This window comes from Podarcis pityusensis (genome assembly GCF_964106645.2).
Source record: "Podarcis pityusensis genome assembly, chromosome: 16".
Lineage (NCBI taxonomy): Eukaryota > Metazoa > Chordata > Lepidosauria > Squamata > Lacertidae > Podarcis > Podarcis pityusensis.
The window spans coordinates 8,501,626-8,528,861 of record NC_138041.1 but is presented as its reverse complement, the minus strand read 5'-3'; the positions used below and the strand labels follow the sequence as shown (position 1 = coordinate 8,528,861).

The window sequence follows — 27,236 nt, the reverse complement described above, 5'->3', positions numbered from 1 at the left end:
ATTCTTTGTCTGCAACCTTGATCTATCATCTTACTAGTTTCCCGGGAACTAGGGATGTGAATGGTGGTTAGAAAGCACAGACCTCCCTATTGGAAGAATTACAGGTGGGGAACTGGGGGTGGGCGGGTCCTTGGGTCAATTCTTTGCAGGTCAAGGCAGTGTTAACCCCTTTATATAATGACTAGGCTGTAAACCCCGTGGAGGTGGCTTTGGTGACCTGGCATTCCGTGAAGGAAATGGTGTTTGAGGGAGGGCCCAGCCCATGGGTATTGGAGCCATCCCGCTTCTTCTTGGAGCTCAGAGTGGAGCATAAGGACAAAGTCCACGTGGTGGAGGTTCGTTTGCCGGCCAAGAGGAAGCAAAACCAGTACATTTATCGGATCACATGCCTGGAGCTGGGGGAACAGGTAGGAGGAAGGTGTGTGCGTATTCTCCCCCCCCCCCCGCCCAAGACGTTAACAGGCAGCTAGATTGGTGATTGGGTGTGGCCACCAAGACCACATAACACTGGTCTTGAAAGACCTACATTGGCTCCCAGTACATTTCCGAGCACAATTCAAAGTGTTGGTGCTGACCTTTAAATCCCTAAAGGGCCTCGGCCCAGTATATCTGAAGGAGCGTCTCCACCCCCATCATTCCGCCCGGACACTGAGGTCCAGCACCGAGGGCCTTCTGGCGGTTCCCTCACTGCGAGAAGCCAAGTTGCAGGGAACCAGGCAGAAGGCCTTCTCGGTAGTGGCACCCACCCTATGGAATGCCCTCCCATCAGATGTCAAAGAGAACAACAACTACCAGACTTTTAGAAGACATCTGAAGGCAGCCCTGTTTAGGGAAGCTTTTAATGTTTGATGTATTACAGTATTTTAATATTTTTTTGGAAGCCACCCAGAGTGGCTGGGGAAGCCCAGCCAGATGGGCGGGGTATAAATAAATAAATGATGATGATGATGATGATGATGATGAAATGTAATGGCCGATAAGGAAAGGCACAGCCTCCATAGCGCTGGTGCATCTTACAGAAAACGGTGCTATGATGGCTTCATCTGTGCTTGGCTTATTCTCCCTTCTAGCTGTGTGCACCGTCCACAGTGATGACCCCTTTCCAGATTCAGTAGTTAAGCGTTTGGCTTTCTTAGTCTAATGCTTTAAACTGACCCTGTCCAAAGGCTCTGGTTACATCTAAACTTTATGCTTGGCTACATTTGCAAAGCCTGCTGGCTGACAACCACTCTTCCTTTGCTGCTTCCCCAAAGGTGTTTACGTTCCAGGTGGGCAATCATCCAGGTGTGCTAAACCCCAGCCCCGCTGTGGAGATGGTGCAGGTGAGGTTCATTTGTGCCCACCCTGCCAGCATGGCCGTGACACCTGTGTATAAGCTGGCAGCTGGCACTCCGCCTTGCCCTTTGCCTCAGCACCACAAGCAGCTGGTAAGTGTTCTCGGAAAAGCTAGAAGTGCCTCAATGCGCTCCGTTTGTTTGGGAATCTTGGGGAGATGTTGGACGGTCTTTTTTTGGTTTTTAGCCAGAAATTGGGCTCATAAAGTTTGTATAACTGCAAGGAAAGTCCTTGTAGGGAAGATAGATAGATAGATAGATAGATAGATAGATAGATAGATAGACTTACACAGTGCTTTTTCTGGGAGCACTCAAGGGTACGCAGTACCAGCACCACTTTTCCTAGAAGAAAAGCACTGGATTTTAATATATATCTTTTAAATACAGTTGTACCTTGGATCTTGAACACCTTGTGACTCGAATGTTTTGGCTCCTGAATGCCATAAACCCAGAAGTGAGTGTTCTGGTTTGCAAATGTTTTTTGGAAGCCAGACGTCTAACACAGCTTCCACGGTTTCTGATTACGTGCAGGAATCTCCTGCAGCCAATCGAAAGCCGTGCCTTGGTTTTTGAACATTTTTGGAAGTCAAACGAACTTCTGGAACGGTTTCCGTTTGAGAACCAAGGTACGACTGTATATTCATATTTTGTTGGGAGCCGCTCAGAGCCGCTGGGGCAACCCAGTCAGATGGGCGACATAGAAATATTATTATTATTATTATTATTATTATTATTATTATTATTATATTTGTTGCCAGCCTTTGTTATCAGGGTTTTATCTTTCTTTAGTAGACCAAAGCTTTTAAAACAGAATCAGTCCAATGGACCGATCAGTTAAACATGGTATGTAATCTTCCAAGGTGTCACCATCGGTGCCTTTCAAGTTCTTCTGCCCTTGCTTTGCAGGGCTTCTGTGCTTTGGCACCATAGATCACAAAGATGTGGTCCTTTCCCAGGTGCATCTCGCACGCCGTTAAATGCAGGCTGCCGCCGGTGTCTTTTGGGATGCCTTGCAGGTCCCCGTGTCCAGTTTGAGGAACACCGTTTTGGAGCTAGCTCTCTTCGACCAGCACCGGCGGAAGTTTGATAACTTCACCTCCCTAATCCTGGAGTGGATATCGGCCAATCAAAGCCTCGCTCACTTCGCTCTACCGAGGTCCATGCAGATGGTACCGAAGGATGATGGGACTGGACAGACCAGGCTCCACGGTACGACTCGGCGTTGCGCTTCAGCAGAGAAACCAGTGGCTACTAATCAGAATGCCTATGTTCTTCCTCCGCTCCCGGAAGCAGTAATACGCCTCCGAAATAATACCTGTTGCTGGGAATTGCGCATGGGGAGGGTGGTGGTGTCCTTGAAGTCCTGCTTGCGGGTTTCTCATTGGGGCATCTGGTCAGCGACTGTGAGAACTCATGCTGGATTAGAGGGGCCACTGCTTTGATCTAGCAGGCTCTTCTTATGTTCCCAGGCCCTTTAATGAGGAGACCATCCAAGCCCCTGTAGCTAGAACTGCCACAACCAGTGCTTTTTTATTATCTCAGTCCTGCTTCCGCCGCGCAATTTGGAAACCACAGGAAAGGAGAATTTCTGTTGTTCTCACACCCTGCTTCCAGGTTTCCCACCTGGACATCTGGTTGGCTGCTGTGAGAACAGGATGCCAGGTGTCAGGTGCGGGTGGTGGTTGCTCGTGAGTAACCAGGCAGGACTCCAACCTGTCTTTTACAGGTTTTATTGGTGCAAACTATTTACAGTGCAGAACCACAAAGTTCATGTCCGTCTTAGTCACTTGCAGATTCCGGGAGTGACCCCTTCCGGTTTATCCCCCAAAATAAGAACTTAGACACCCAAAATCTCTGCCTCCCCTCCTTACGTTTCACCCCTCTGCATAAGCTAGGTGATGGAAAACGGTGTGTCTGTTTCCTGGCCAGCCGGGCTAGGTGAGGCGCTTAGGCTCTCAGTAGCATCTTCAAGCCCTCCCCTTGCTTGGCTGCCCCCTTCCCCCTCTGCTCCACTGGAGGTGGAGGCTTTCTCCACCGCTGGACAAGGAGTTGCTCCTCAGAAGCTTCGGAGGCTCTCTGTATCCCCCTGCCTCCCTCCCCTGTTCCAATGGCAGTCCCCTGACACCAGGCTAGATGAGCCACTGGCCTGAGCCAGGAGGGCTTTGCTTACACCTTAAAATGGGTTATTAATTATTTTGTTTATTGCACTTAGCGTCCCAAGCTTTTTCTCCAAGGAGCTCAAGGTGCCTTTGCATGGTTTCCCCCCATTGCTTTTCTTCTAAAAAAAAGGTGCTCACTGCGAAGTAGTAGTTACTCCCCAAAACAACAATCGTGTAGGGTAGGTTTGGCTGAGGGGCAGTGAGCTTCATGGCCCATTGGGGATTTGAACCCTGGACTCTCATGTCCCAAGCCAGCACCCTAACTTCTACAATACACAGTAGCACTATCTCAGCTGCAGAAGCATCTGTCCTGCTGCAGCTTACTGGGATGAAGTGGGGAGGTTGGCATGGTGCAAACGCAGGTGTGCTGGATTGGCTCCATGGGTGTGTTTGCACCATGCTGGCCTCCCTGCCACTTCTCTCCTTTCCCTCACAGTAAGCAACAGCGTCCCAACTGCCGGGATGTTAGTGTTGTTAAGAGCCAGTGTGGTGTAGTGGTTAAGAGCGGTAGTCTCGTAATCTGGGGGACCGGGTTCGCTTCCCCGCTCCTCCACATGCAGCTGCTGGGTGACCTTGGGCCAGTCACACTTCTTTGAAGCCTCTCAGCCTCACTCACCTCACAGAGTGTTTGTTGTGGGGGAGGAAGGGAAAGGAGATTGTTAGCCGCTTTGAGACTCCTTCGGGTAGTGATAAAGCGGGATATCAAATCCAAACTCTTCTTCTTCTTCTTGTGGCTCCGCCCCACCTGGCAAGTCCCCTTTTGCTCATCCCTGTAATTTTTAAAAAAATAAAACTTACTGTATCTCACATGCAAGAATGCAGTCTCCCTCACACCTCCCTTCCTATGTAAGAATGGGAATTTTAAAATACATTTGTTTCAATTTCTGCTTCCTTTTTTCTCCCTCCCGATGCCGTGTCTGCATCTGTTTTGGTCCCAGGACACCAGCTCCTTGAGGTGCGGCAGATCAAAGGGACGGTGTTGATCTCCGTCAACTTTGTGAAATATTCCGAGAGAGGGAGCCCAAGAGTGAGTGGAGGGAAAGATTGTTCCATGGAGAGGGCGTTGTTGTGTTCGGGTCCTTGCTTGGAGGTTTTTAAGCCGAGGTTGGGTGACCATCTGCCCTGGAGGCTTTAGCAGAGATTCCTGCACTGCAGGGAGGTTGAACTAGGAGACACTCAGGGTCCCTTCCAACTATACAATTCTATAAGCATGGTATACATATGTAAGAACTGCACTGGCTGCCTGTTTCCTACAAGGCCAAGTTCAGGGTGTTACTGACAGTGGAACCTCAGCTTTTGAACGTAATCTGTTCCGGAAGACCGTTCGACTTCCGAAACGTTCAGAAACCGAAAACTGAAAGTGGAAGCTTCAATACAATAGGGAAACTCAGAACGGAAGCCGCCTATCACGTTCGGCTTCCAAAAATCGTTCTAAAACCGATTTTAGAAATGTATGACAATGGAGGTGTTCGACAACCAAGGCTCCACTGTAGTATATAAAGCCCTTAACAATTTACCTATCAGATCACCCTTCCCCATATATGCCCACTTAACTGCTCTAATTTGCAAACAGGCACTGTTACAGATGCCATGTATTATTATTATTATTATTATTATTATTATTATTATTATTATTCCCTGACAGGAACTCAAGGCAGCTTATAGAAAAAAATTGCCTGGTCTGGTCTTGAAAACAGCAAAAAGCCATGGAAGCAGGGGATCAGGGGCCGTAGAGTGCCAACGCCCCAGTCAAGACCAGAAAAATAAACAATTGCCCTCTCCCACATCTCACAATATGATTGTCTCGTCAGAACCACCCCCCCCCTCAAAAAAAAACCACCCCGGTTTCCCTGAGAAAGGAGAGAACACCTTACTGCCTAAGCTTCCCAAGACATTTTGCAATGGAAAAGGGAGAAAACTGCACCTGGGCTCTCTATCCTATCAGCTTTGGCGCCATGAGAAGGGATACCTAACGTGCCAGATTAGCTGCCCCATCTGAGTCCCCCTGGGTTGCAAGTATCTGTAGGGGAGGTAGGCACCAGAACTCATCCAGTATCACATGCAGTTAGTTACCTGCTGCTAGATTTCATAAATATTTGTAATACCTGTCCCACATTTGTAAGAAATTTATCTTTTAGTGCAGCAGCACTCAAACTTTGGAACTCCCTGCCTCTTGACATCAATCAGGCACCTTCACTGTGCTCTTCCCCAGCGGCTGCTCAAAACACTTTTGTTTAGGCAAGCCTACCCAGAACGTGGCGCTGTGGGTTAAACCACAGAGCCTAGGACTTGCCGATCAGAAGCTCGGCGGTTCGATCCCCGCAATGGGGTGAGCTCCCATTGTTTGGTCCCAGCTCCTGCCAACCTAGCAGTTCAAAAGCACATCAAATGCAACTAGATAAATAGGTACTGCTCTGGCAGGAAGGTAAACGGCGTTTCCATGCGCTGCTCTGGTTCACCAGAAGCGGCTTAGTCCTGCTGGCCACATGACCCGGAAGCTGTATGCCAGCTCCCTCGGCCCGTAAAGCGAGATGAGCGCCGCAACCCCAGAGTCGTCCGCGATTAGACCTAATGGTCAGGGGTCCCTTTACCTTTACCCAGAACGTTGACATGTGTTTTAATGAGGTTTTAAGCTTATTGTTCATTTTTATTGTTTTTGAAGGTTTTAAATGGTTTTTAACACACCCACCCACCAATAATGTCGTCGTTCTATTCTTTTTTGTAAGTCCCTCTTGAGCTTACCCTACCGTCGAGCGGCATAGGAATTTCATTAAATAAATAAATGCAAAATGGTGTCGAGAAAGTGGGCAGAGAGGTGTTTTTTCTCCTTCATTGTACCCGAAAACCTGGGATCATCCAACGAAGCTGACCGTCGGGATATTTAGGAGAGACAAAAAGGGGCGCCACGAGGCGGTCAGCTTAAAGCGGCTTTAGAAGGGGCTTAGACAGATCCACGGAGGATAAGACGTATCAGTGGCTCCTAATCAGTATGGCTGTATTACCTCTAGTATCAGAGGCCTGCGTCTTGCTCACGGGCTTCCCATCCACATCTGGCTGGGCCACGCGGAGAGCAGTGTCTTGGACTCAATAGGCCATTGGGTCTGTCCCAGCAGGGCTTTTCCTTGGTTCTTCTTGGGTGTGCCCAGATCTGTTTCCTGCAGGAAAAGAAAAAGGGCACAGGTTTCCTTGGCGTTGGCCTGCCTTCTGCGGAAACACCCCGAGGCAGCATTTCTTGCCCTTTCTGCACACAGGAGGTCTCTAACTCCCCTGCCTCTGCCGCCGTGGAACTCATGCTGGTCGAGGACGTGACTGTGGTTCCGGATAACATCACCGTGTACAACCATCCCGATGTCAAGGTAGGGGCCAAGGAGCTGGGTGTGGGTCAGGTGGTGAGGAACCCTGCTCAGACCAGGGGCTCTTCGTGGAGAACTTTGGCAGAGGCAAAATGGGGCAACAGTAGCAACTCTGACCTTTGTGTAAAACAGAGTAGTCCCAGGTAAGCCAGTGCTCTGTGTGGCAACATTGAAAGAGTGGTTTTGTGGTCCTGGTGTGGATATCCCCCCCCCCCCCTTCTGCTTTGCCTAGGAAGTGTTTGCGCTGGTGGAAGGGTCCGGTTACTTCCTTGTCAACAGCAGTGCACAGGAGATGGTGAACATCACTTACCTGGAAACAGAGAGCGCCATACAGGTGAGTGTCAAAGTGTGTTGCTCTGTGAGCCTTTATGAGGAGAGAAAGCTAGGGCTTCAGGATCTCCTGCCAGCTATTCTTCCCCTTCTCTTAATTTGATAATATATAGGTTCATCTTCCATATTATTGCTATTGTTAATTATTTTTCTTCTTATTACTATTACGTTGTGAACTGCCCTGACATCTATGGATGAAGGGTGGTATACAGATTTAATAAACAAACCAAAAATAGTAAATATTATTAGGCAAGCCTACCCAGGCATATGCTTTCATTGTGTATACCTGTATTTACATCTTACCCATCGTATCAGTTGTTGCTTTTGAACGATAAATATTTTACACTGTTTTGTGTAATCTACTTAGACAGCTTTCTTTCTTTCTTTCTTTCTTTCTTTCTTTCTTTCTTTCTTTCTTCCCTTCCCCTTCCCTTTTCCTTTTCCTTTTCCTTTTCCTTTTGGTTTAAGCGGTCTATATATTTTGTAAAGCAAAGTCTTAACCCTGTTCTCCAGCCGAAAAATAGCTCTCGGGGGACTTGCAAGCATCAGTGGTAAGACAGCCTCAGGCTTCTGGTTTAAGAGACAAGACACAAAAGGAAAAGGGACTCGGAGGTTGGAGGCAAAAAGAAAAAATCCAGCTCTGGCACAATTTCTTACTTTACAGAGTTCCTGTAGTAACCAAATTTATTTCAAAAGCCAAAGGATGGGAGCCCTGCCATCTCATACAGCCTGACAAATGATGTCGCCTTTACCCTGCGAGCGACTGCGCCTGTCACTTTCCTTGCAGGTGATTCCTGTCCTTCCTGGCTCTTTGACCTTGGAGATCTATGACCTGTGCCTGGCCTTCCTGGGACCTGCTACAGCCTACCTTCGCATCTCCAATATGTACGAGTTGGAAGTGGATCTTGTTGATAAGGTATGATGAGTATTCGTAAGCTGGCCGGAGGGGTGTCAGAGGGCATGAGCGGCCGCTGGCTGCGTAGCCTGGATTGGCAGAGATTTGTGAGAGTGGGTTTCCCTTTGCACAGGGCCGCTACAAAGGGAACACATGCATCACCTGGCAGATAGATAAGATAAGATAAAACTTTACAGTGGTACCTCGGGTTACATACGTTTCAGGTTACATACGCTTTAGGTTAGCTAACCCAGAAATAGTATCTTGGGTTAAGAACTTTGCTGCAGGATGAGAACAGAAATCGTGCTTTGGCGGCACGGCGGCAGCAGGAGGCCCCAGTAGCTAAAGTGGTGCCTCAGGTTAAGAACAGTTTCAGGTTAAGAACGGACCTCTGGAACGAATTAAGTTCTTAACCCGAGGTACCACTGTATTTGCATGAGCCAATGGCCATAGCAACAGTAAAACATTACAGTATACGCAGAAAAGGAAATTTGATATAAGAGCACAATTTAAAGTCCTGAATCGGCAGTCAGTTAGTGGCCCTTATTCTGATTGCCCCAGCTACGAACCTAGCAACCTTTGCTGTTATCTGCTCATCACCTGGCAGTGGGATGGGTAGAAACCCTGTAGCCTTGGGGAGCACGGTCCCTGTGCCACATGCACTGAATGTTACTTTGTCTGACTCCGCATCTCTGTCCTCTTGCTTTTCCGCTGGGGGGGGCTGGAGTCCCAACAAAATCTGGAGGGGTGCTGGGTTATGTGTGAGAAGAACCGCGGCTCAGTGGTTGAGCATTGGCTTTGCACGCAGAAGGCCCCTGGTCCCATCCCCAGTGGCAGCTCTGGGTAGGGCCAGGTGGCTGCTCTGCCTGAAACCCCTAGAGAGCTACTGCCAGTCAGTCTACTGAGCTAGATGGACCAGTGGTCTGACGTGGACTAAGGCAGCTTCCGATGTGCCTGCTGCATGAAGAAGATAAGAAGGGCCCTGCTGGATCAGACCGTCTTGGTCTCACAATGACCAACCAGATTCCTCTAGGAAGCCCCCAGGCAGAATTATTATTATTATTATTATTATTATTATTATTATTATTATTACCCTGCCCATTCCAACAAAGTATTATAATACAGTACAGTAGTCTGTTAAATATTAAAAGCTTCCCTAAAGAGGGCTGCCTTCAGATGTCTTCTAAACGTCTGGTAGTTGTTCTTCTTTTTGACATCTGGTGGGAGGGCATTCCACAGGGCAGGTGCCGCTACCGAGAAGGCCCTCTGCCAAGCTCAAGAATCCAAGCGCAAGGACCCTCTCCTGCTGTTTCCAGCAGCTGGTATTCAGAAGCATCGCTGCCTCCAACCACTGTAGGCAGAGCGTCGCCATCATGGCTAGCAACCCTCGACAGCCTTCTCCCCCATGAATTTATCTAATCCTCTCTCGAAGCCATCCAAGTTGAGGACACCCTGGAACCCTCTGCCTTCTTCCCCAGATTGAGGTCGGAAAATCGGTGCTGGTCTCCGTGCGCGTCCTGGGACATCACCGGTACCCTTTCCGGAGTAAATACTTTGTCTACATGCGGCTCCAGCTGAAGGCAGCCTCCCCCATTGTCACACTGACGTAAGTGCCCTGCGTCTCCTGTGCTTTGACTTCTGCTTCTTAAGAGGTCATCTTTGGGATTGCAAGGCATTCTTCTTCCCTGCTCTCACACTCCACCCAAACAGTTGAAACCCACAAAACTGACCAAGTCCACAGTGTCAAAACTTGTGGTCAAAACTGCAAGGGCCGTAGCTCAGTCTGCCTTTTTTAAAAGTTAAATCCCCAATTGCATCTCCCGGCCGGGCTGGGAACGTCCCCTGCCTGAAACCTTAGAGAGTCCCTGCCAATCATTGTAGGCAATACAGTGGTACCTCGGGTTACAGATGCTTCAGGTTACAGACACTTCAGGTTACAGACTCCGCTAACCCAGAAATAGTACCTCGGGTTAAGAACTTTGCTTCAGGATGAGAACAGAAATCGTGCTCTGGCGGCGCAGCAGCAGCGGGAGGCCCCATTAGCTAAAGTGGTGCTTCAGGTTAAGAACAGTTTCAGGTTAAGTACGGACCTCCAGAACGAATTAAGTTCTTAACCAGAGGTACCACTGTAGTAAGTGAGACAAACTGATTCCATAAGTGGCATATTCCAATGTTCCTTTTTAATCCAGCTCTTTATTCAGAACTGTGAGGGATCTTACATGATTTTTAGTAAGTCAGGCTAGGCATGTCTTCCATCCCAAACTCCTGAGAACTGCTGCTGGCCAGTGTAGAAAATACTGCACTAGACGGAACAGGGGTCTAAGATAGAATCCAATGCTCCTTTTAAAATCAGGTCATTATTCAAAGCCATGAGGTCTGGAGTCTTGCTTTATTCTTTAAGAGAAGGAGCATAGCTCAGATGCAGTGCAGAAGGTCCCAGGTTCGGCCGCTGGTGTCTCTGGGATGGCTGTTGCACGTTTGACAAGCTCTTCCCATGGCAGCCACCCTGAAAATGGCAGAGCTGATCCCAGTCAGGGAAACTCTTGTTGTCACGCAGCTGATCTTTCTTTTTTGTGAGCTCCGTCATTTGTCTAGTGTCATGCCCAGGACAGTAGCTGTTCAGCAATGTGAAGATGGGTGCCAGAGACCAGCCTGAAAATCTGCATGGCCTGTCCTGGTGCGCTCCCTTGCCCAGGTTGGACAAAATGCAACCATTACCAAACCTCTCCTTGCAGGCTAATGGAGGAAGTGGGTGACTATTCCGAAGTCTACGTCCTCCGAGCCATGGCTGTGGGGCAGACAAGTTTAGTGGCCGTGGCCTGGGACAAAATGGGAATCAAATTCACCTCGGCGCCTCGGAAAGTGGAGGTAAGGAGTTGCAGCCACTGGGCTGTCAAAAAACCTAGGCACACGGGGAAAAAAGGTTTGCAAAAAACGTCTCCTGTGGTTTTAGAACCAGAGGTGTTAAGAACTTCATGCGCAAGATTCTGTGAAATGTTCCTTTGGCCCTGGCTGCAGATTTGAATGAAAAGATAACGGACTCTCTGGCACAACCTTCTCCCAGCCTGGTGCATTATAGTTGTTCTTGACTACAACTCCCAGTATCCCTGACCACTGGCCGCCCTGGCTGAGGCTGATGGCAATTAAAGTTCAGCAACGACAGATTGGGGAAGGCTGGTCCTGTGTGTGTGTGTTTAAAGACAGCCTCAATTCCCACGTGGCCAAATTTGACTGCTGTTGTGTTTTGCCAGGTCTTCCCACCATTCAAGCTCATCCCAGAGAAAATAACCCTCATTCCACACAACATGATGCAGGTAAGTTCAGAGTATCAGTTGGATGAAACCATCCTATTGGCTATCTCCCTCCCTCCCTCCCTCCCTCCCTCCCTCCCTCCCTTCCTTCCTTCCTTCCTTCCTTCCTTCCTTCCTTCTTTCCATGGCATAGGTTACCCTGAGATGAGTCACTGCGCCTACAGGACCATGTCAGTCGATGCAATTCATGTTTCCACTGGAGGAGAGCAGATCCAGGCTCCATCTGTACTATATATTTAAAGAAGTATTGTATTCCTTAAAACAGCTCCAAACAGCATTTTGGATACTGTGGTTTGTTAAGAGTGCTGAGAGTTGTTAGGCAACCCCCTGTTCTCCCTCACAGAGCTGCAACCCCCAAAGTTCCCTGAGTTAAGGGTTTGTTTGGTAAATCACTCTGGAAATTGTAGCTCTGGGAGGGGAAGAGGGGAATCTCCTAACAACTTTCAGCACCCTTAACAAATGACAGTTCCCAAGATTTTTTTTGAGTAAGCCATGGCTGTTTAAAGTACTGTGGTACTACTATAAATGTATAGTGTAGACTGGACTACATTTTCAGACCTGTCTTCTTCCCAGTACCAAAGGTTTTACCTCGGGGAGCTATCCAAGGTCCTGGAGAGCCTCCTCCTTGCCCCTAATCCTTGCTACTGGGTAATGAGCTTGATCCAGTGCCACCTCCCTTCCTTGGGAGCTCTCCCAGGTCCTGAAATGCCTCCTATACAGCGCTGCTACCACGAACAGGGATGGGGAGAACAGTGATCCTCCAGATGCTGTTGGACTCCAACTCCTAACAGCCCCAGCCATTGGGGGCTGGAGTCCAACATCATTTATGGAGAGCCACATACTCCCTGTCCCTGCCTTACCTAGAACTTTCAGTCCTTCTTTCTGCTTGTAAAGCAGAGTTTTTTCTGCCCTTTCATCACAGATTTAGATAACGTCACAGGGAGGGCAGGTCAGCTTGTCCTATCAGTTAATTCAGTTACAAATTCATTAGCAAACTGCCTAGAATTGATTTTGCATGATTAATCAGTTTCTCTGTTTAAAAATTGACCACTTTTATCACCCCTTCCTAGCCTCCTGCCATATCTGCAGCAAACAGTAGGGATTCTGGTACATGACATACATTAAAAGCACATTACCTCCCACAAAGAAAGTTTGGGGCAGTAGTTTGTTAAGGGTGCTGGAAATTGTATGACTAGGAGGGCTAAACTACCATTTCCAGGACACTTTTGGGGAAGCCATGTTTCTTAAACATATGGTGTGGGGTGTGTGGTCTAATTGTCTTTTACGCCTGGCTTTGATTGGTAAGTTGTGGGATCCTAAGTAAAGCAGACCCCTCAAATCTGAGGTTTTCCCACTCCTTTTTAAAAAAAAATAACTTTTTTATTCAAAAGTAAAACAAAACATATTATCCAGAAACATATCATCCTTATTCCCCCCCCCCATTTGTCCTCCCTCCCCCCACAGAACCCACCCACCCCCACCCCCGACTTCCCTCAGTTCCAGTCTTTGGTTTCTCTAAGAATGCTGTTTTCTGCATGTTACAGAGTTGTATAGATCCTCGAACCATTTAGCTGATTATTATTAAAAAAAAGTTTGTGAATGTTTATTCAAAACAAGCCAAAGAGTCCAGTTCGCTTTGTTGTGTCTTCAAATACTTTGTAAAGGGTTCCCGTTCATCTTTAAAGTCACAGTTATCCTTGTCCTGTAGCTTGTATGTCAGTTTTGCCAGTTCTGCGTAGTCCATCAATTTTCCTCGCCATGATTCTTTAGTTGGGGTTTCTTCAGTCTTCCATCCTTGTGCTATTAAAACTCTCGCGGCCATTGTCACATACATGAAGATGTTTTTCAGCTTTTTTGGCAGATCTTTCCCTACAATCCCCAACAAAAATGCCTCGGGTTTTTTTTAAAAAAATGTTAAATGGAACATTTTCTTCAATTCGTTGTATATCATTTCCCAAAATTTTTCAATTGCCTTACAATCCCACCACAGGTTTCCCCACTCCTGATGTAGGCCAGGATCCTCTCTGTGATAGACTGGAGGGGGAGGGGGGGCATTGTTCCCAGCTGGTAGCAGAGTGATATCAGGATATGCTTCTTCCTTGTTCTTCCAATCTGCTGCAGGTGATGTCAGAGGGCGGCCCACAGCCCCAGTCCCTCATTCACTTCTCCATCAGCAACCAGTCTGTGGCCACAGTTAACGGAGTGGGACAGATCCTGGCCAAGGCTGTGGGCACAGCCACAATCCTTGGGACCATTCGGGCTGTCAACGAAGACACAGGAAAAGTCATTGTCTTTTCACAGGTACTTCCTCCTCCTTGTCAAATGCTCACTTGCTGCTCTGTAATCTGAAACCTTTGGCTGCTCTCACCATTTGTTTCCCCTCCCCTTGAAACCATGAGGGCTAGCACCTCCTCCAGTCTCCATAGGTCCCACCAGTGCCAAATTTAGGTTTGATGAGGCCCTAAGCTACTGAAGGTAATGGGGCCCTTTATATGCCCAGCTGTCCTTTGTCAACAACAAATTGTCGCTGTTTTTTGTGTTGGATATAGTGGGGCCCTAAGCTATAGCTTGTTTAGTTTATACGTAAATCCAGCACTGGGTCCCACCCTGGGTCCTGTTCCTTGACCACACTAGAGCATGACGCTGAGAATCGGGCTGGCCTGAGTCTGGCTGCCTTAATTGTTGGGAATGAGCAGTCAGTGCCTTAAGGAATTGTGAACATTTCATGACTGTGGGTGGTCTCCTGAGTGAGCTGTTCATTTGCCGAATGGTGTGGGGTCTGACGTTATTGCTGTGCTGAGGTGAGTGTGTGAGAAACAGCAGCTTGGAGCTTGAATTATTATTATTATTTATTATTAAATGTATTAGCTGCTTCTTTTGCCTTAGCAACCCAAGCGACTTACAATATTTTAAGCAAAAAAACAAAACGTGTACATAAAACCAGCATTAAAAAATCCAAAAGGCAGTTCTCTTTTTTTTTCATTTACTTCATTAAAACATCTCTCCCACACAAAAAGAAAGGGACATGAAACCTTTTCTTTATTGGTAACTTCCCGGGGACTGTATTTCAGTAGGAGGTGGGGCCAGAAGCAAAAGAGGGAAGAACAACGAACACAAATTACAGTGGTACCTCACGTTACAAACTTAATTCGTTCCGGAGGTCTGTTCTTAACCCGAAATCGTTCTTAACCTGAGGCGGCACACGATTTCTCATCCCGGGGTAAAGTTCTCAACCCGAGGTACTACTTCCGGGTTAGCGGAGTTTGTAACCCAAAGCGTTTGTAACCCGAGGTACCACTGTACATCTTTTTGTACAGTAGGCTAGTTTTTACACACACATACACCCCCCTTCCTATTGGTTGCTCCATCCAGTGTTGCTTCTGGCTCTGCCCACCGCTGCCACAAGGTCCCCAGAAGGAGCATCTCATTTGACCAGACGCTCCATAACGTTTTTTGTTTGTTGCTCCTGGAACTTCACAGGTCCCAAGTGTGGGGCGCACATGGCCCCCCCAGCAGCTGCCAGTCCACTTGGCAGCCTGCTGCAGAGGAGGCCCCCCCCCCCCAAGCTGGGTAATCTTGTGCAAACTGTGCCTTTTCTTCTGGTCTCTCTCCTGCGTTTCCCCCACAGGACCAAGTCGACCTGGAAGTTGTTCAGCTGCGAGCGATAAGAATCCACGCTCCTGCCACCAGGCTCATTACGGGGACCAAGGTAGGCCTGCCCTATAATCACCAATGGACATCTTCTCTGTGGATAAATAAGGTTGTAGCCAACTAGGTTCGACTCAGAATCACGTCTCTTAATGTCAGTGGCCCTCCCCGGCGTAGGACTCGCATTGCATGCAACCGAGAGACAGGCGGGGCTGACTTCTCTCTCCTGAACTGAGCCCATGTTAAGGATCCCACCCCAATTTGTTTTGTTTCACTTCAACAAATTGCATATTGCAAATTGTAGTCTCTAAGCAGTGTACCCAATACATTTTTTAAAAAGAGTTTAAACTGTAAAATCAGAATCCAGTTAAAAAGCTTGCTGGAATTAAGTTAAACAAGGGGGCGCAGAAAGGCTGATCTCCTGGAACGAGAGCTCACTGCTTCCAGAGTTATCCTGTTCCACGTCATACGTCTCTTGTGTGTTAGGACAGTCTTTCAAATGTTTATTTCATTTATTTCAACTACCTGCCACTTAATTGCAACCATCTTTAGGTGCCGTACAGGTAAAACAACAATACAATAACTTAAAAAAAAAAAAAAGAAGTTTCATTAAAATGCCTGCTGTTTGTTAAAAAGAAAAAAAAAGATTTTGGTGGGTGCTGGAAGCTCAACAGAGGAGGAGGCCTGTCTGAGAGGGAATTCCAGAGAATTGGGTTCCACAATACTGGATGCAAGGCTGCTGGTGGATATGAGCTTGTGCATCTGACCCATGCGGGGACCATAATAGTGACTCCGCCCAAAGAGCTCTGTGATTGGGCAGGGATATAAGGGACCAGGCATCCCTTGAGGCAGCATACATGTGTTGGTCTCCATGGTAGGACATGTCTCTTGCCTGAGAGGACCAAAAGCTGGGAAGTAACGAGTGACGCTTTCCTTTGTAGATGCCTGTTTATGTTGTTGGCCTGACCAGCACTTTGACTCCATTCTCCTTTGGGAATGCCGACCCAGCGCTGACGTTCCACTGGGCCATGAGCAAGCGGGATGTCCTGGACCTCCTTCCTAGACATTCGGAGGTATGGATCTGTCCCTCGGGGCACACATCAACTCTCAGCCACTGTGGGTTGGATCCAACATTGGTCCTACTGAACCTCAGCCAGTCCCCACTTGATTTCATACCTACAGCGAATACAGGGGGCGGGTGCTCTCCCTGGCAGCTTCCTCCTCCTCCTCCTTAGTCTCATTGTTGCCCTTGTAGAATTCAACAGAGAGCAGGGCGGATGTGATGAGTATAAGTTACTCGTGCGTAAACTGGTGCCTCTCTAGGCTAATTTGCCTTGTTAAACCTTTCTGACTGCACAGCCCTTTCTAATCATGACTGTCTTAGTCACTGGCAGAATCCGTCAGTGGGCGTTTCTTGAATCTCTTCCAACATAAGAGTTGTTTGACACCCAATCTCCTCCTCCTCTCACTGCGCGGGAGCCTTCTGCGCAGGGAGGGCGTAGGTAGCGGAGGACCTGTCCCCTCCTCACTGAGTTCCAGTGAAGAGTCCGGGAGCCCTCTCTCCGATTTCCCCATCTGCCCACTTTTGTTCCTGGTGTTGCGCTTAAATGCTTCCCCCTCCACTGAGCTGCTTCTCCCCCTGCTGCTGGGTCCTTCTCCAGCATCATCTAGGAGCCTCCCCTTCGCCTCCCGCTCCGATGTCAGTTCCCTGACAGCGGAGGACAAAACTAGAATGAGTTGGTGCTGCCTCTCATTGCCTCCAGCGCCACCTACTGGTCAGCTCCTTGCCTTCCACCCCATCATTCTCAATAGACACTGGGCACTGCTGGATCCACCCATCCCTTCTCTCCAGGAAGCTTGCAGCTCCTTCCCTTCTCTCCCAGGTTTCCCTGCAGCTTATTCCGGAAAGTAACTTTGCCATGGTCCTGCACACGAAGGCTGCTGGGCGGACGAGCATCCAAGTCACGGTTCAGGCTTCGGACCCGGACGCTGGGCAGTTTGAAGGACACCTCTCCGAGCTCTCGGATGAAGTGCAGATACTAGTAAGCGCCCCCTTCAGGCAGCCTCTTTCACTGCTGCCAGTCCTCTGCTGCGTCTGGCCATGCCAGCCGTTAACATTAAGAGCAGGGGCGCGTCCCAGCCCTTCCTTCTGCCTGCAGGATCCTTGCTCTGTCCCTTACAGGTCTTTGATAAACTGCAGCTCTTCTCCCCGGAGTGCTCTGCAGAGCAGATTCTGATGTCCATGAACTCGCAGCTCAAGTTACTCACAAACAGGTAGGGCAGGGAAAGGGGTGAAGTGGCGGGTGGGTGGTAGCGATGATGATGGGGAGCAAAGACAAAGACTCCACTATTAACTTGAAGAAGTAGAAGCACTACAGAGATGCTAATTTGCAGCTAATAATAATAATAATAATAATAATTTATACCCCGCCCATCTGGCTGGGCTTCCCCAGCCACTGGGCAGCTTCCAACAAAATATTAAAATACAGTAAAGCATCAAACATTAAAAGCTTCCCAAATCTTCTGCTTTCAAAATGTCTCCAGTCTGGGGGGTCGGTCAGTCTATACTCCATCATTTTTTTGCTTGCCTTAAGGCAGGGGGTGCGGGACACCTCCCTCCTCCACCTGCAGGCCAGATATAGCCCCAGCATGATGTTATCCACCCCTCTCAGTGATCCTGGCATACACTGTCTCTCTCTCTCTCTGCTGGGTAAATAATCCCAACTTCCAGCTAGGAGGTTGGTTGGTTGGTTGGTTGATTGCCTTCCACATGTATATCTGAAGGTGGTGTGCAAAACACAATAAGCACAGCCGGAAAACTGGACAGCAGCAGATAGATTTAAAAGCAGTACAAAGTAGACACCCCATGCCAATCCAGTTGGCAAAGCTTGTCAGAACAAAATGTCTCCCAGTCGCTTCTGGAAAGTGCAGATAATGGGATGCCTGCCGAAATTGCGTAGTCCACCCTAAATTTGGCAGCCCCTCCATCCTTTGTGGCAGTTGCCTTCTCGCCTGTGCACCCACCTTGGGCTATAAAACATAACTGGTCCAACCCCCTCCACCTGCCAGCCCAAACAGAAGGGATGGTGACTCTTCTTTTCTCTCTTAGGGACGGGGCGGCCTTTGTGAACGCTCAGATCCTGCAGTGCTTCCCCAACTCCTCTGTCATTGAGGAGAACAGGCATGGCCTCCTCAAGGCAGGAGCTGTCACAGGCACTGCGGTGCTGGAGGTGACAGCCCTGGAACTCTTCGGCGTCAACCAGACTGTCATCACGGGAGTGCGGGTAAGGGAGGCTCTGGGAAGAGGTGGTAGTGGCTGCTGTGGATTCTGCGAATGCTCCAAGGTAGGAGGTCCCTGAACGCCATGGGCAGGGGCTGGAAGACTGAAGGGGAGAATGCAGTGCTGGATAAGGACGGTTGCTAAGTTGTGGACTGCCAACCACAATGGCTATGCTATGCTCTACCTCCACATTTGGAGGTGAAATTTCTGAATGACAGTTGTTGAAAAATGCAGGAAGAGAGAGTTGCTCGTGTGTTCGGGTTCTGCTTTAAGGGCTGGACTATAGATGGGCCATTGGCCCAATCCATCAGGCGCTCATCTTATATTATAAAGTTGCCAGGGAGTGAAGCAGATGGCAAGACAAGGTACACGTCTTGCGAAAAGTTCAGAATGTCGCACTAAAGCGCTGGAGCATCTGTCAGCTTGCTTAAAGAGGACCGCTTACATCTGGGACAGGGAGCTTGCAACCTCCAGATGTTGGTAGGTAGGACAACAGATGGAATAGTAAAGAGTGCTGTTTGTCTCCAGTTCAATCCTCAGTGATATGGAGAAGATCTTTTCTCCGGTTCGGATCGGTCTGCAGTGCTTAATGTAGCTAAATTCGCAGTGAAGGCTGCTCAGCTTAGACAAGACAGTCTGGCCTCCCTTGAGATCTAAGATTCTGCTTTTTCATTGTATTGGTCAAACTTTTGTTTTTATGAGCAGTTCTTATGTATATTTTTATGTCCACATCTATCGGTTCGGCTACACCTGGCATTTGCTTTCCTTACAAGTGTATTTGAGATGAATCAGTTTGAAGTCTCCAGGTGTGGTGATTGAAAAGGAAAAAAATGGATACATCCTTTCCTTCCTCCCCTCCCAGGTGGCCCCGGTGTCCTACCTGCGGTTGAGCAGCGCCCCCAAGCTCTACACGGCCAGCCGGGTGCCCCTGCATGCGTTTCCCCTGGGCATGTCCCTTACCCTCGCCGTTGAGTTCTACGACAGTACCGGGGAGAAGTTCCACGCCCAGAGCACCCAGCTTCACCTGGCCTTGAACAGGTGCGGCTCAGGAAGGCACGCTTGGGAAAGGGCTGCGTGCCACATCGTGAACATGGCTTGCTTGGGAAATTGCCACTCTCCATCTTGTGGAAAGTCCTTTTGGGAACTTGAACATTGGCCACTTCTGTGGTCCAGGGTGTGTTCATGCAACAAAGTACGCAGGCGCGGTCATCACAATGGTCTGGATAAATGTCGAGATGACATCTTAAGTTATATCCAGCCTATATGACCAGGGCTTCATCTGCTCAGTACATTTAAAGGAAACGGTCATGACTTCCCCCAAAGAATCCTGGGAGATGTAGTTTGTTTAGGATGCTGAGAGATGTTAGGAGACCCTGCATACACACACACATTTCCCTCCCAGAGTGGTTTAACAGTCGGTCCCTCTGATCAGGGAACTTTGCGAACTGTAGCTCTGTGAGGGGAATAGGGGTCTCCTAGCAGCATCAGTGCCCTACAGTTCCCAAATAATAATAATAATAATAATTATTATTATTATTATTATTATTATTATTATTATTTTAAACAATTATTATTTATACCCCGCCCATGTGGCTGGGCTTCCCCAGCCACTCTGGGCAGCTTCCAACAAAATATTAAAATACCGTAATGCATCTAACATTAAAAGCTTCCCTAAACAGGGCTGCCTTCAGATGTCTCAAAATCCTTTGGGAGAAGCCATGACTGTTTAAAGTGGCACCATAGTGCTTTAAATGTATGGCACGAATGTGGCCCAACTGAGGATACAACCACTTTTAAGTTGAGCCGTCCTGCTGTGCGGTCATTTAATAAACCGCGTTCTTACTGGATCTCTTGGGCTTGTTATTTCTCTTGGTTCCGTGTTTTATTTCAAACACGTTCCCTCACCTGGGTAAACAAACAAGCGGTGTAGAAGTAAATTCTTGCCGCAATAATGACCACGCTCACACCATACATTTAAAGCGCAATGATGCAACTTTAAACACCCACAGCTTTCCCCCCAAAGAATCCTGGGGACTGTAGCTAAGGGTGCTGAGAAGTGTTAGGAGAGTCCCCTATTTGCCCCGCAGAGCTCCAGTTCCCACGGTGGTTTAAAAGTCAGTCCCTCTTCCCAGGGAACTGTACTCTGTAGGCAGCCCTATAGAAAGTAAATTTTAGTGTTCCAACTGAACAACTTGTGGCTAGACACCCCAGGAACATCTGCAGCTTGTGAACTAGCCGGAGGTGTGATAAAGTCCTTTGCGCCACTGAGCCCACCTGTTCCTACTGGGAATGATAAATCCTTGTCAGAATACTTCATATCTCTTGGATATACACGAGTAGGCCCTGATCTGTCCCCACCCTGCTTTAGAACATACTCATTTAAAAAAAATAAAATGTACCACTCTAGCGTATTCATTCAGAGTCCCAGCCCACACAGGCTCCATCAAATTCCTAGCTGATCTCTTGGTGGTCCACAGAGCAGAAGGCACCACTGACCGTGTTGGCCAAGTTTGGGGAACCCTACCCTGCAGTATCCCTGCTTGGCACACTCCTCACGGGGTCAAATTTTTTGCTTTGTTCCCCCAGAGATGACCTGCTGCTCATCCGACCCAGCAACAAGAATTACACCTACGTCGCCCAGGCTGTGAACAGGGGGGTGACCCTGGTGGGCGTTTGGGACGAGAAGCACCCGGGCATGGCGGATTATATCCCTGTCCCGGTGGAGCACGCCATCGAGCCGAACCTTTCTGAGTCGCTTGCCATGGGAGACGTGGTGTGTTTCAGCACGCCTCTCGTCAACCAAGAAGGTCAGTGGGCTGGTCTCCAGCTGCCGTTGCTGCCTCCTGGAAGTTAAAGAGAAGTTGAGGGCAGATTATAAGAAAGCCCTTCTTCACGCAGGCGCATGACTGAACTAGGGAAGGTGCTCCCCGCAGGGTGCAGCGATGGCCGCCAACACGGGTTGCTTTAAAAGAGGATTACACAAATGTATTTATTATTATTATTTACAGTCGTACCTCGGGTTACAGATGCTTCAGGTTGTGCATTTTCGGGTTGCGCAACACGCCAAAGCCGGAAGTACCGAAACAGGTTACTTCTGAGTTTCAGCACTCACGCATGCACAGAAGCGCCGAATCGCAACCCACGCGTGTGCAGATCCAGCACTGCGGGTTGCGAACGTGCCTCCCGCATGGATCACGTTCGCAACCTGAGCTTCCACTGTACAGTGGTACCTCGGGTTACATATGCTTCAGGTTACATACGCTTCAGGTTACAGTCTCCACTAACCCAGAAATAGTACCTCGGGTTAAGAACTTTGCTTCAGGATGAGAACAGAAATCGTGCTCCGGCAGCGCGGCAGCAGCAGGAGGCCCCATTAGCTAAAGTGGTGCTTCAGGTTAAGAACAGTTTCAGGTTAATAACAGACCTCTGGAATGAATTAAGTACTTAACCCGAGGTACCACTGTATTTAATTTCTATACCGCCCTATACCCGAAGGTCTCAGGGTCTCACATAAAATATCAAATACATAAAATCAAAACAAACCCAGCAACCCAATAAAAAAAAACCAAAACAGCCAGCATTTTTTAAAAAGGGTATAGGATGTAGATCAAGTCAGGCCTGGTTGAAAAGAAACGTTTTTGCCTGGTGCCTAAAGGTGTATAATGAAGGCGCCGGGCGAACTTCCCTGGGGAAAGCAATCCACAGACGGGGAGCCGCTGCAGAGAAGGCCCTGTTCTTGTGTTGCCACCCTCCTGACCTCTTGCGGAGGAGGCACACGAAGAAGGGCCTCAGAGGATGATGTAGGGAGGATGAGGACGGTCAGTAATGCTTTTAACTAGCAGTTACTGGAAACCCCAGGAATGGATTCTTGCTCTTGTGTTCAGGTCCTGCTTGTGGGGTTCCTTTTGGATCATCCGATTGGCCACTGAGAGAACGGGATGCTGGACTAGATTAAGGTTACCAGACGTTCCCGGATTTACACATCAGTCCCCATACAAAATCCATTGAAGTTGAAAAGTGTCCCCAGATTCATTGGAAAAAAAAATCTGGTAACCTTAGACTAGAAGCGCCACTGGCCTGATCCAGAAGGGCTCTTCTTGCATTCTTAAGAAAAAGGAACTGAAATTCAGCAGGAATTTGATTAATTTGTTAACCATATAATATGCCTTTTGCCAAAATGGTGAAGTTTTAGCTCATTTTTAGTTGCTGTTCATAGGTTTTTATAGATCGTTTCATTGATGGTTTGTTAATTATTTTACAGGATTCATGCAGTCTCTGTGGTGTTAGGTGGTTATAGTTGTTTATTGTTTGTAAGCCACATTGAGATTCATCTGAATGAAAAGCGGCTTAGAAATAACCCATCACTCAGTCAAACGGACCAGCCTTCTCCCAACTGCCAGAGCTCTGCTTAGCTGAAAGGTCTGCCCTTTGACCTGGAACTGCTTCTGACCCCATCCCCATGCGTGGACCTTCATTGTAATCACACCCACAGAATGCTTCTCTCACTTGAACGGTCCTGGAGAATCCGGGACACTGTAGTTTCTTCAGGGTGCAGGGATTGTAGCTCTGCCTTAACAAACCACAGCTTGTCCACTAGCCTTTCTGAAACAACGCAGGGATCCAAAAAGAAAGCAGCCGTCCTTCAGGATCTGGCTTTTCCAAACCTTGCAGTGTGGTGAGGTGTCCAAAAAAGGCAAATAGTAGCATGAAGCATGTGCATATTAGTGAAAATAACAAAAGGAGCATCTCCATCCCTATCATCCAGCCCAGACACTGAGGTCCAGCGCCGAGGGCCTTCTGGCGGTTCCCTCGCTGCGAGAAGCCAAGTTACAAGGGAACCAGGCAGAGGGCCTTCTCGGTAGTGGCGCCTGCCCTGTGGAACGCCCTCCCACCAGATGTCAAGGCAATAAACAACTATTTTACTTTTAAAAGACAACTGCAGGTGGCCCTGTTTAGGGAAGTTTTTAATGTCTGATGCTGTATTGTTTTTAATATTCGGTTGGAAGCCGCCCAGAGTGGCTGGGGAAACCCAGCCAGGTGGGCAGGGTATAAATAATAAATTTATTATTATTATTATTATTATTATTATTATTATTAAATTGCATTGTTTCAGGGAAAGTTGCTTTGCAAAAGAAACGAGTACCTTAAGCAAAACTGCATACAAAATGCGTATCAGTAGGAGAAATTAGCACTAAAATGATAGTGGATTTGCATGAGGACTTTTTTCCCCAATTGTGGGGAACTGAACTTCAAGACTGGAAAGATAAAGAGGAACTGAAATGGATGGATTAGCCCACCCCTGCCTGGAACCTAGCAGGGGTCCCCTTGGCTGCGTCTCAAAAGAAGCCTCATCTCATCACCCCCAGTCCTGCTCCCCCATTGCTGATTCCCACCACAGTCCTTTACTGCTTTCCCATCTATGCTTCGCAATGGGGCCAGGGCAGCCAGGCTGGGGGCGGGGGGCGTTCCTTTTCTTACTGCTGCTCTTAAAAGGCCTTAATGCATAATGGAGGCAGCCTCTGGTTCATCGGCTGCTGTTTTATGGCCGCCGTGCCTTCAGCAAAGCACCGCAAATTAAGCCTTGGTCACGTCTTCAGGACAAAAGAGTAACCCAGAGAGCATCTGCTGGAATGCCAAGCATCCCTTGTCCCCTTCTATAAAAACACACACCCAGCCTGGACTCTCTCTCTCTCTCTCTCTCTCTCTCTCTCTCCTCGGTGACCCTCAAAACGGCCCCGTGCGAACTTCGGAAGGGGGTGCTCTCAGTGAAGAAACACAAGCTGCATTCTTTGCGACTTTGTGCGTAAAACGGCTTAAATGTAAAGCACCCTTCAGTCCCGTGGGTTTGTCCTCAATCTGAAGAAGGAGAAATCTGCCTGCACCCATCTCAGTCAACCCATGTGTGAGGGGATCCGACATGAGGAAGCCAAGAGAATAATTGTGATGCCCGGGACTGGTCTATCAGGGCTCCTTGTCAGAAGCAAGTGATCCAGGGATCCTAGCTTCCGGCACAGAGTAACTTGTCAGTTTGCATCTTCCTTTTAGCACTGTGTTTGGTGGTGGTGAGAAACATTGCCCTATAAATTAACGCATGGTGGTTTCATCCATCTTTCCTATAATAGAACACATTTTTTTACATCCCATGGCTTGGGAAATTAAAGCTATTGTAGCTCATTTGATGGCAGCTGTCTTCGCTTTTATCCGCTGTGTAAAATATTAGAGGACTGCTTGCTTGCATTTTAGTTGGTAGAGCATGAGACTCTTAATCTCAGGTTCACGGGTTCAAGCCCCACGTTGAGAGAAAGATTCCTGCATTTCAGGGTTTAGACTAGACGCTAGTATTCCTTCCAACTCCACAGTTCCTCCAGGCCATTAACACCATTTGCTTTTGAAACAAAATGAAGACTCGACCAACCCAGAGTAAATTAAATACAGCGCTCAGCGCAGAACTGCTCCCTAAGAAACAGTGTCCGAGTTTCTTTTCCTCTTCCCTCCCAGTCCTTTTTTCCTTTGGTGTCATGGCTTTTAGTTTGTATGCCCCAGGCATGCAAAGAAGTGTTTTCCTTGAGAGAGTAAAAGTTATTTAATTTGACCTTTCTCGTGTCCATCTTCCACTGCCTCCGCTCGCTGCTTCATATTCTGCCTCATGTTTTTATTTCTTTCTGGGATGGATGAATAAAAAAATAAAGCAGGTTTGTAGGTTTGGAAGAAGTTTTGTGAGGTGAATAATTTGAATTATTGCAAAATTGGATAAAGAGGAGGATTGTTAGTTAAGATAATTAAAGGCAATATGAATTTAAGAAATGCAGAAGAAGTGATAAATAATAATAATAATAATAATAATAATAATAATAATAATAATAAATTTTATTTATATCCCGCCCTCCCCAGCCAAAGCCAGGCTCAGGGCGGCTAACAAATAATCAAATAATCAAACAATCAAATAATCCAACATTCTAAAACATTTCATTATAAAAATTAATTAAAATCAAATTAATGGCAACCGTTAAGCAAAGTTCTGTGCAGGTTGCCAGAGGAGGGAGTCAGGCTGGGCCCTGACCAAAGGCCTGGTGGAACAACTCTGTCTTGCAGGCCTTGCAGAAAGATGTCAGGTCCCGCAGGGCCCTAGTCTCTTGTGACAGAGCGTTCCACCAGATTGGAGCCGCAGCGGAGAAAGCCCTGGCTCTAGTTGAGGCCAGCCTAACCTCTCTGTGGCCTGGGATCTTCAGGATGTTTTTATTTGCAGACCGTAGGTTCTTCTGTGGGGCATACCAAGAGAGGCGGTCCCGTAGGTACGAGGGTCCTAGGCCGTATAGGGCTTTAAAGGTTAAAACCAGCACCTTAAACCTGATCCTGTACTCCACCGGGAGCCAGTGCAGCTGGTATAGTACCGGATGAATGTGATCTCGCAGCGAAGACCCCATAAGGAGTCTCGCCGCGGCATTCTGCACCCGCTGGAGTTTCTGGGTCAGTCTCAAGGGCAGCCCCACGTAGACCCATGGTGGATCATCAGAGGTGCTGATGGAAGTCCAAAAAAATTGTGGTATCTATGATAATTAATGTGTTCAAAAATTAATATAAAAATATTTTAAAAAATAAAAATAAAGCATTAGCTTGGAGCCCTGACCAACTGGGCCAACATACCTTATTCTTCTCACAGAATCTTTGAACACAGATGCAACAGCATTTTTTCCCTTTCTTTAGGGGAACCCGGGACATGGCAAATCACTCCAAGCGACCTCCTTGAGATGGACACGCTGAGCGGAGCGGCCTTCGCAAAGCACGCTGGGAAGGCCACCGTCTTCCACGATATCCCAGGGATAGTGAAAACTTACCGAGAGGTAAGGACCAGGAAAACAAGGCAGCGCCAGCATGCAGGCATCATGGAAGGCGTTTCTAGCCAGGAGAGTAAGCGTGGGAAGGGGAAATGGAGTCATTTCAGGGAGTAAAAGACCTTCTTGGAGCATGGACTTAAAAACGGAGAAACCATTGATTTGCCACTCGAGTTGATTGACAACATTCAGTGCCCAACTGCTGCTTTTTAAAAATCAAAGTTAGGCCCAAGCCACCCCATCCTGCTTGGGCAGTGAATTCTCGCTAGCAAACAGCCGCTTCCTAAACCCTTCTGCAGTCACCATTTTGCTCTTTCCAGGTTGTCATCAGCGGCTCCTCCAGACTCAGCCTTCACCTCGGTCCCAAACAGTACCTGACCAACACTCCAAACTCCTCCGAGTTCCGGGTTTTCATCAGCACAAGCGGCACTAAAACAACCCTCCGAGGTAGGGTGGAAGGCGCAGCCGCTTCGCCCCCACCCAGTGTTAATGGGGCGCACGCTGGGAAGGGCAAATGCCCAGTCTAAGTATAAAAATAAGTCTGTCCACCCTGGCTGGATTAGAGGTGGCGTTGTGAGGAGAAGCTGCGTGTCCCCTCAGCCGCCACTCATTCTCGCTTTTGAAAATGCCGGTTTCTTCCCTCTTTAAGGGGTGGTTTGCTGGGTGCCCAGAGGAACGTCCTGTTACAGGATAAGCAAATTCCTCCGACAGCGGAGGGGGAACACGACCATCGCGGCCAGCAGAGGTTGGCACCATTAACCTCCATGGCGTTGTCTCATCCTGTGTTGAAGCTGTCCAGCCGTTTCTCCTTGTGGAAGCAACTCCCATAGTTTTAACTGCGCGCTGTGTGGAAAGGATCTTGCTTCTGTCTTTCCTGATCTTCCAGCATTCCGCTTCATTGGACGGCCCCCGAATTCTAGTATGATGAGGGAGAAAAGCTTTTCTAGCTAGTTACAATTTTGTACGCCTCTTCCTCTCTTGGGGGGTCCCCCTCCCGCGTCAGAAAGTAGCAAAGGCATGGCTTGTCCTCCTTTTCCAGTACTGCTTAGGCAATAAAAGGAAGAACAGATCTCCCCTTTCCAATTTTTAGGTTT

At 48.1% G+C, this 27,236-nt stretch overlaps 1 protein-coding gene across 2 annotated transcripts in view; it reads left to right on the top strand.

The window, feature by feature from the left end:
- NUP210L (nucleoporin 210 like) overlaps positions 1-27,236 on the top strand; it is a 46,931-nt gene that overhangs the window by 15,023 nt on the left and 4,672 nt on the right. For both annotated transcript variants that reach the window (XM_080984484.1, XM_080984485.1), the window contains exons 15-34: positions 186-407; positions 1,254-1,427; positions 2,351-2,543; positions 4,432-4,520; positions 6,745-6,849; positions 7,079-7,180; positions 7,964-8,092; positions 9,550-9,677; positions 10,807-10,939; positions 11,323-11,385; positions 13,504-13,683; positions 15,011-15,091; positions 15,972-16,103; positions 16,914-17,072; positions 17,213-17,304; positions 18,140-18,314; positions 19,173-19,348; positions 20,897-21,117; positions 26,015-26,151; positions 26,463-26,589. In XM_080984484.1, coding sequence (XP_080840610.1) covers positions 186-407; positions 1,254-1,427; positions 2,351-2,543; positions 4,432-4,520; positions 6,745-6,849; positions 7,079-7,180; positions 7,964-8,092; positions 9,550-9,677; positions 10,807-10,939; positions 11,323-11,385; positions 13,504-13,683; positions 15,011-15,091; positions 15,972-16,103; positions 16,914-17,072; positions 17,213-17,304; positions 18,140-18,314; positions 19,173-19,348; positions 20,897-21,117; positions 26,015-26,151; positions 26,463-26,589 — 2,818 coding nt within the window. The remainder of the gene's footprint in view (positions 1-185; positions 408-1,253; positions 1,428-2,350; positions 2,544-4,431; positions 4,521-6,744; positions 6,850-7,078; positions 7,181-7,963; positions 8,093-9,549; positions 9,678-10,806; positions 10,940-11,322; positions 11,386-13,503; positions 13,684-15,010; positions 15,092-15,971; positions 16,104-16,913; positions 17,073-17,212; positions 17,305-18,139; positions 18,315-19,172; positions 19,349-20,896; positions 21,118-26,014; positions 26,152-26,462; positions 26,590-27,236) is intronic.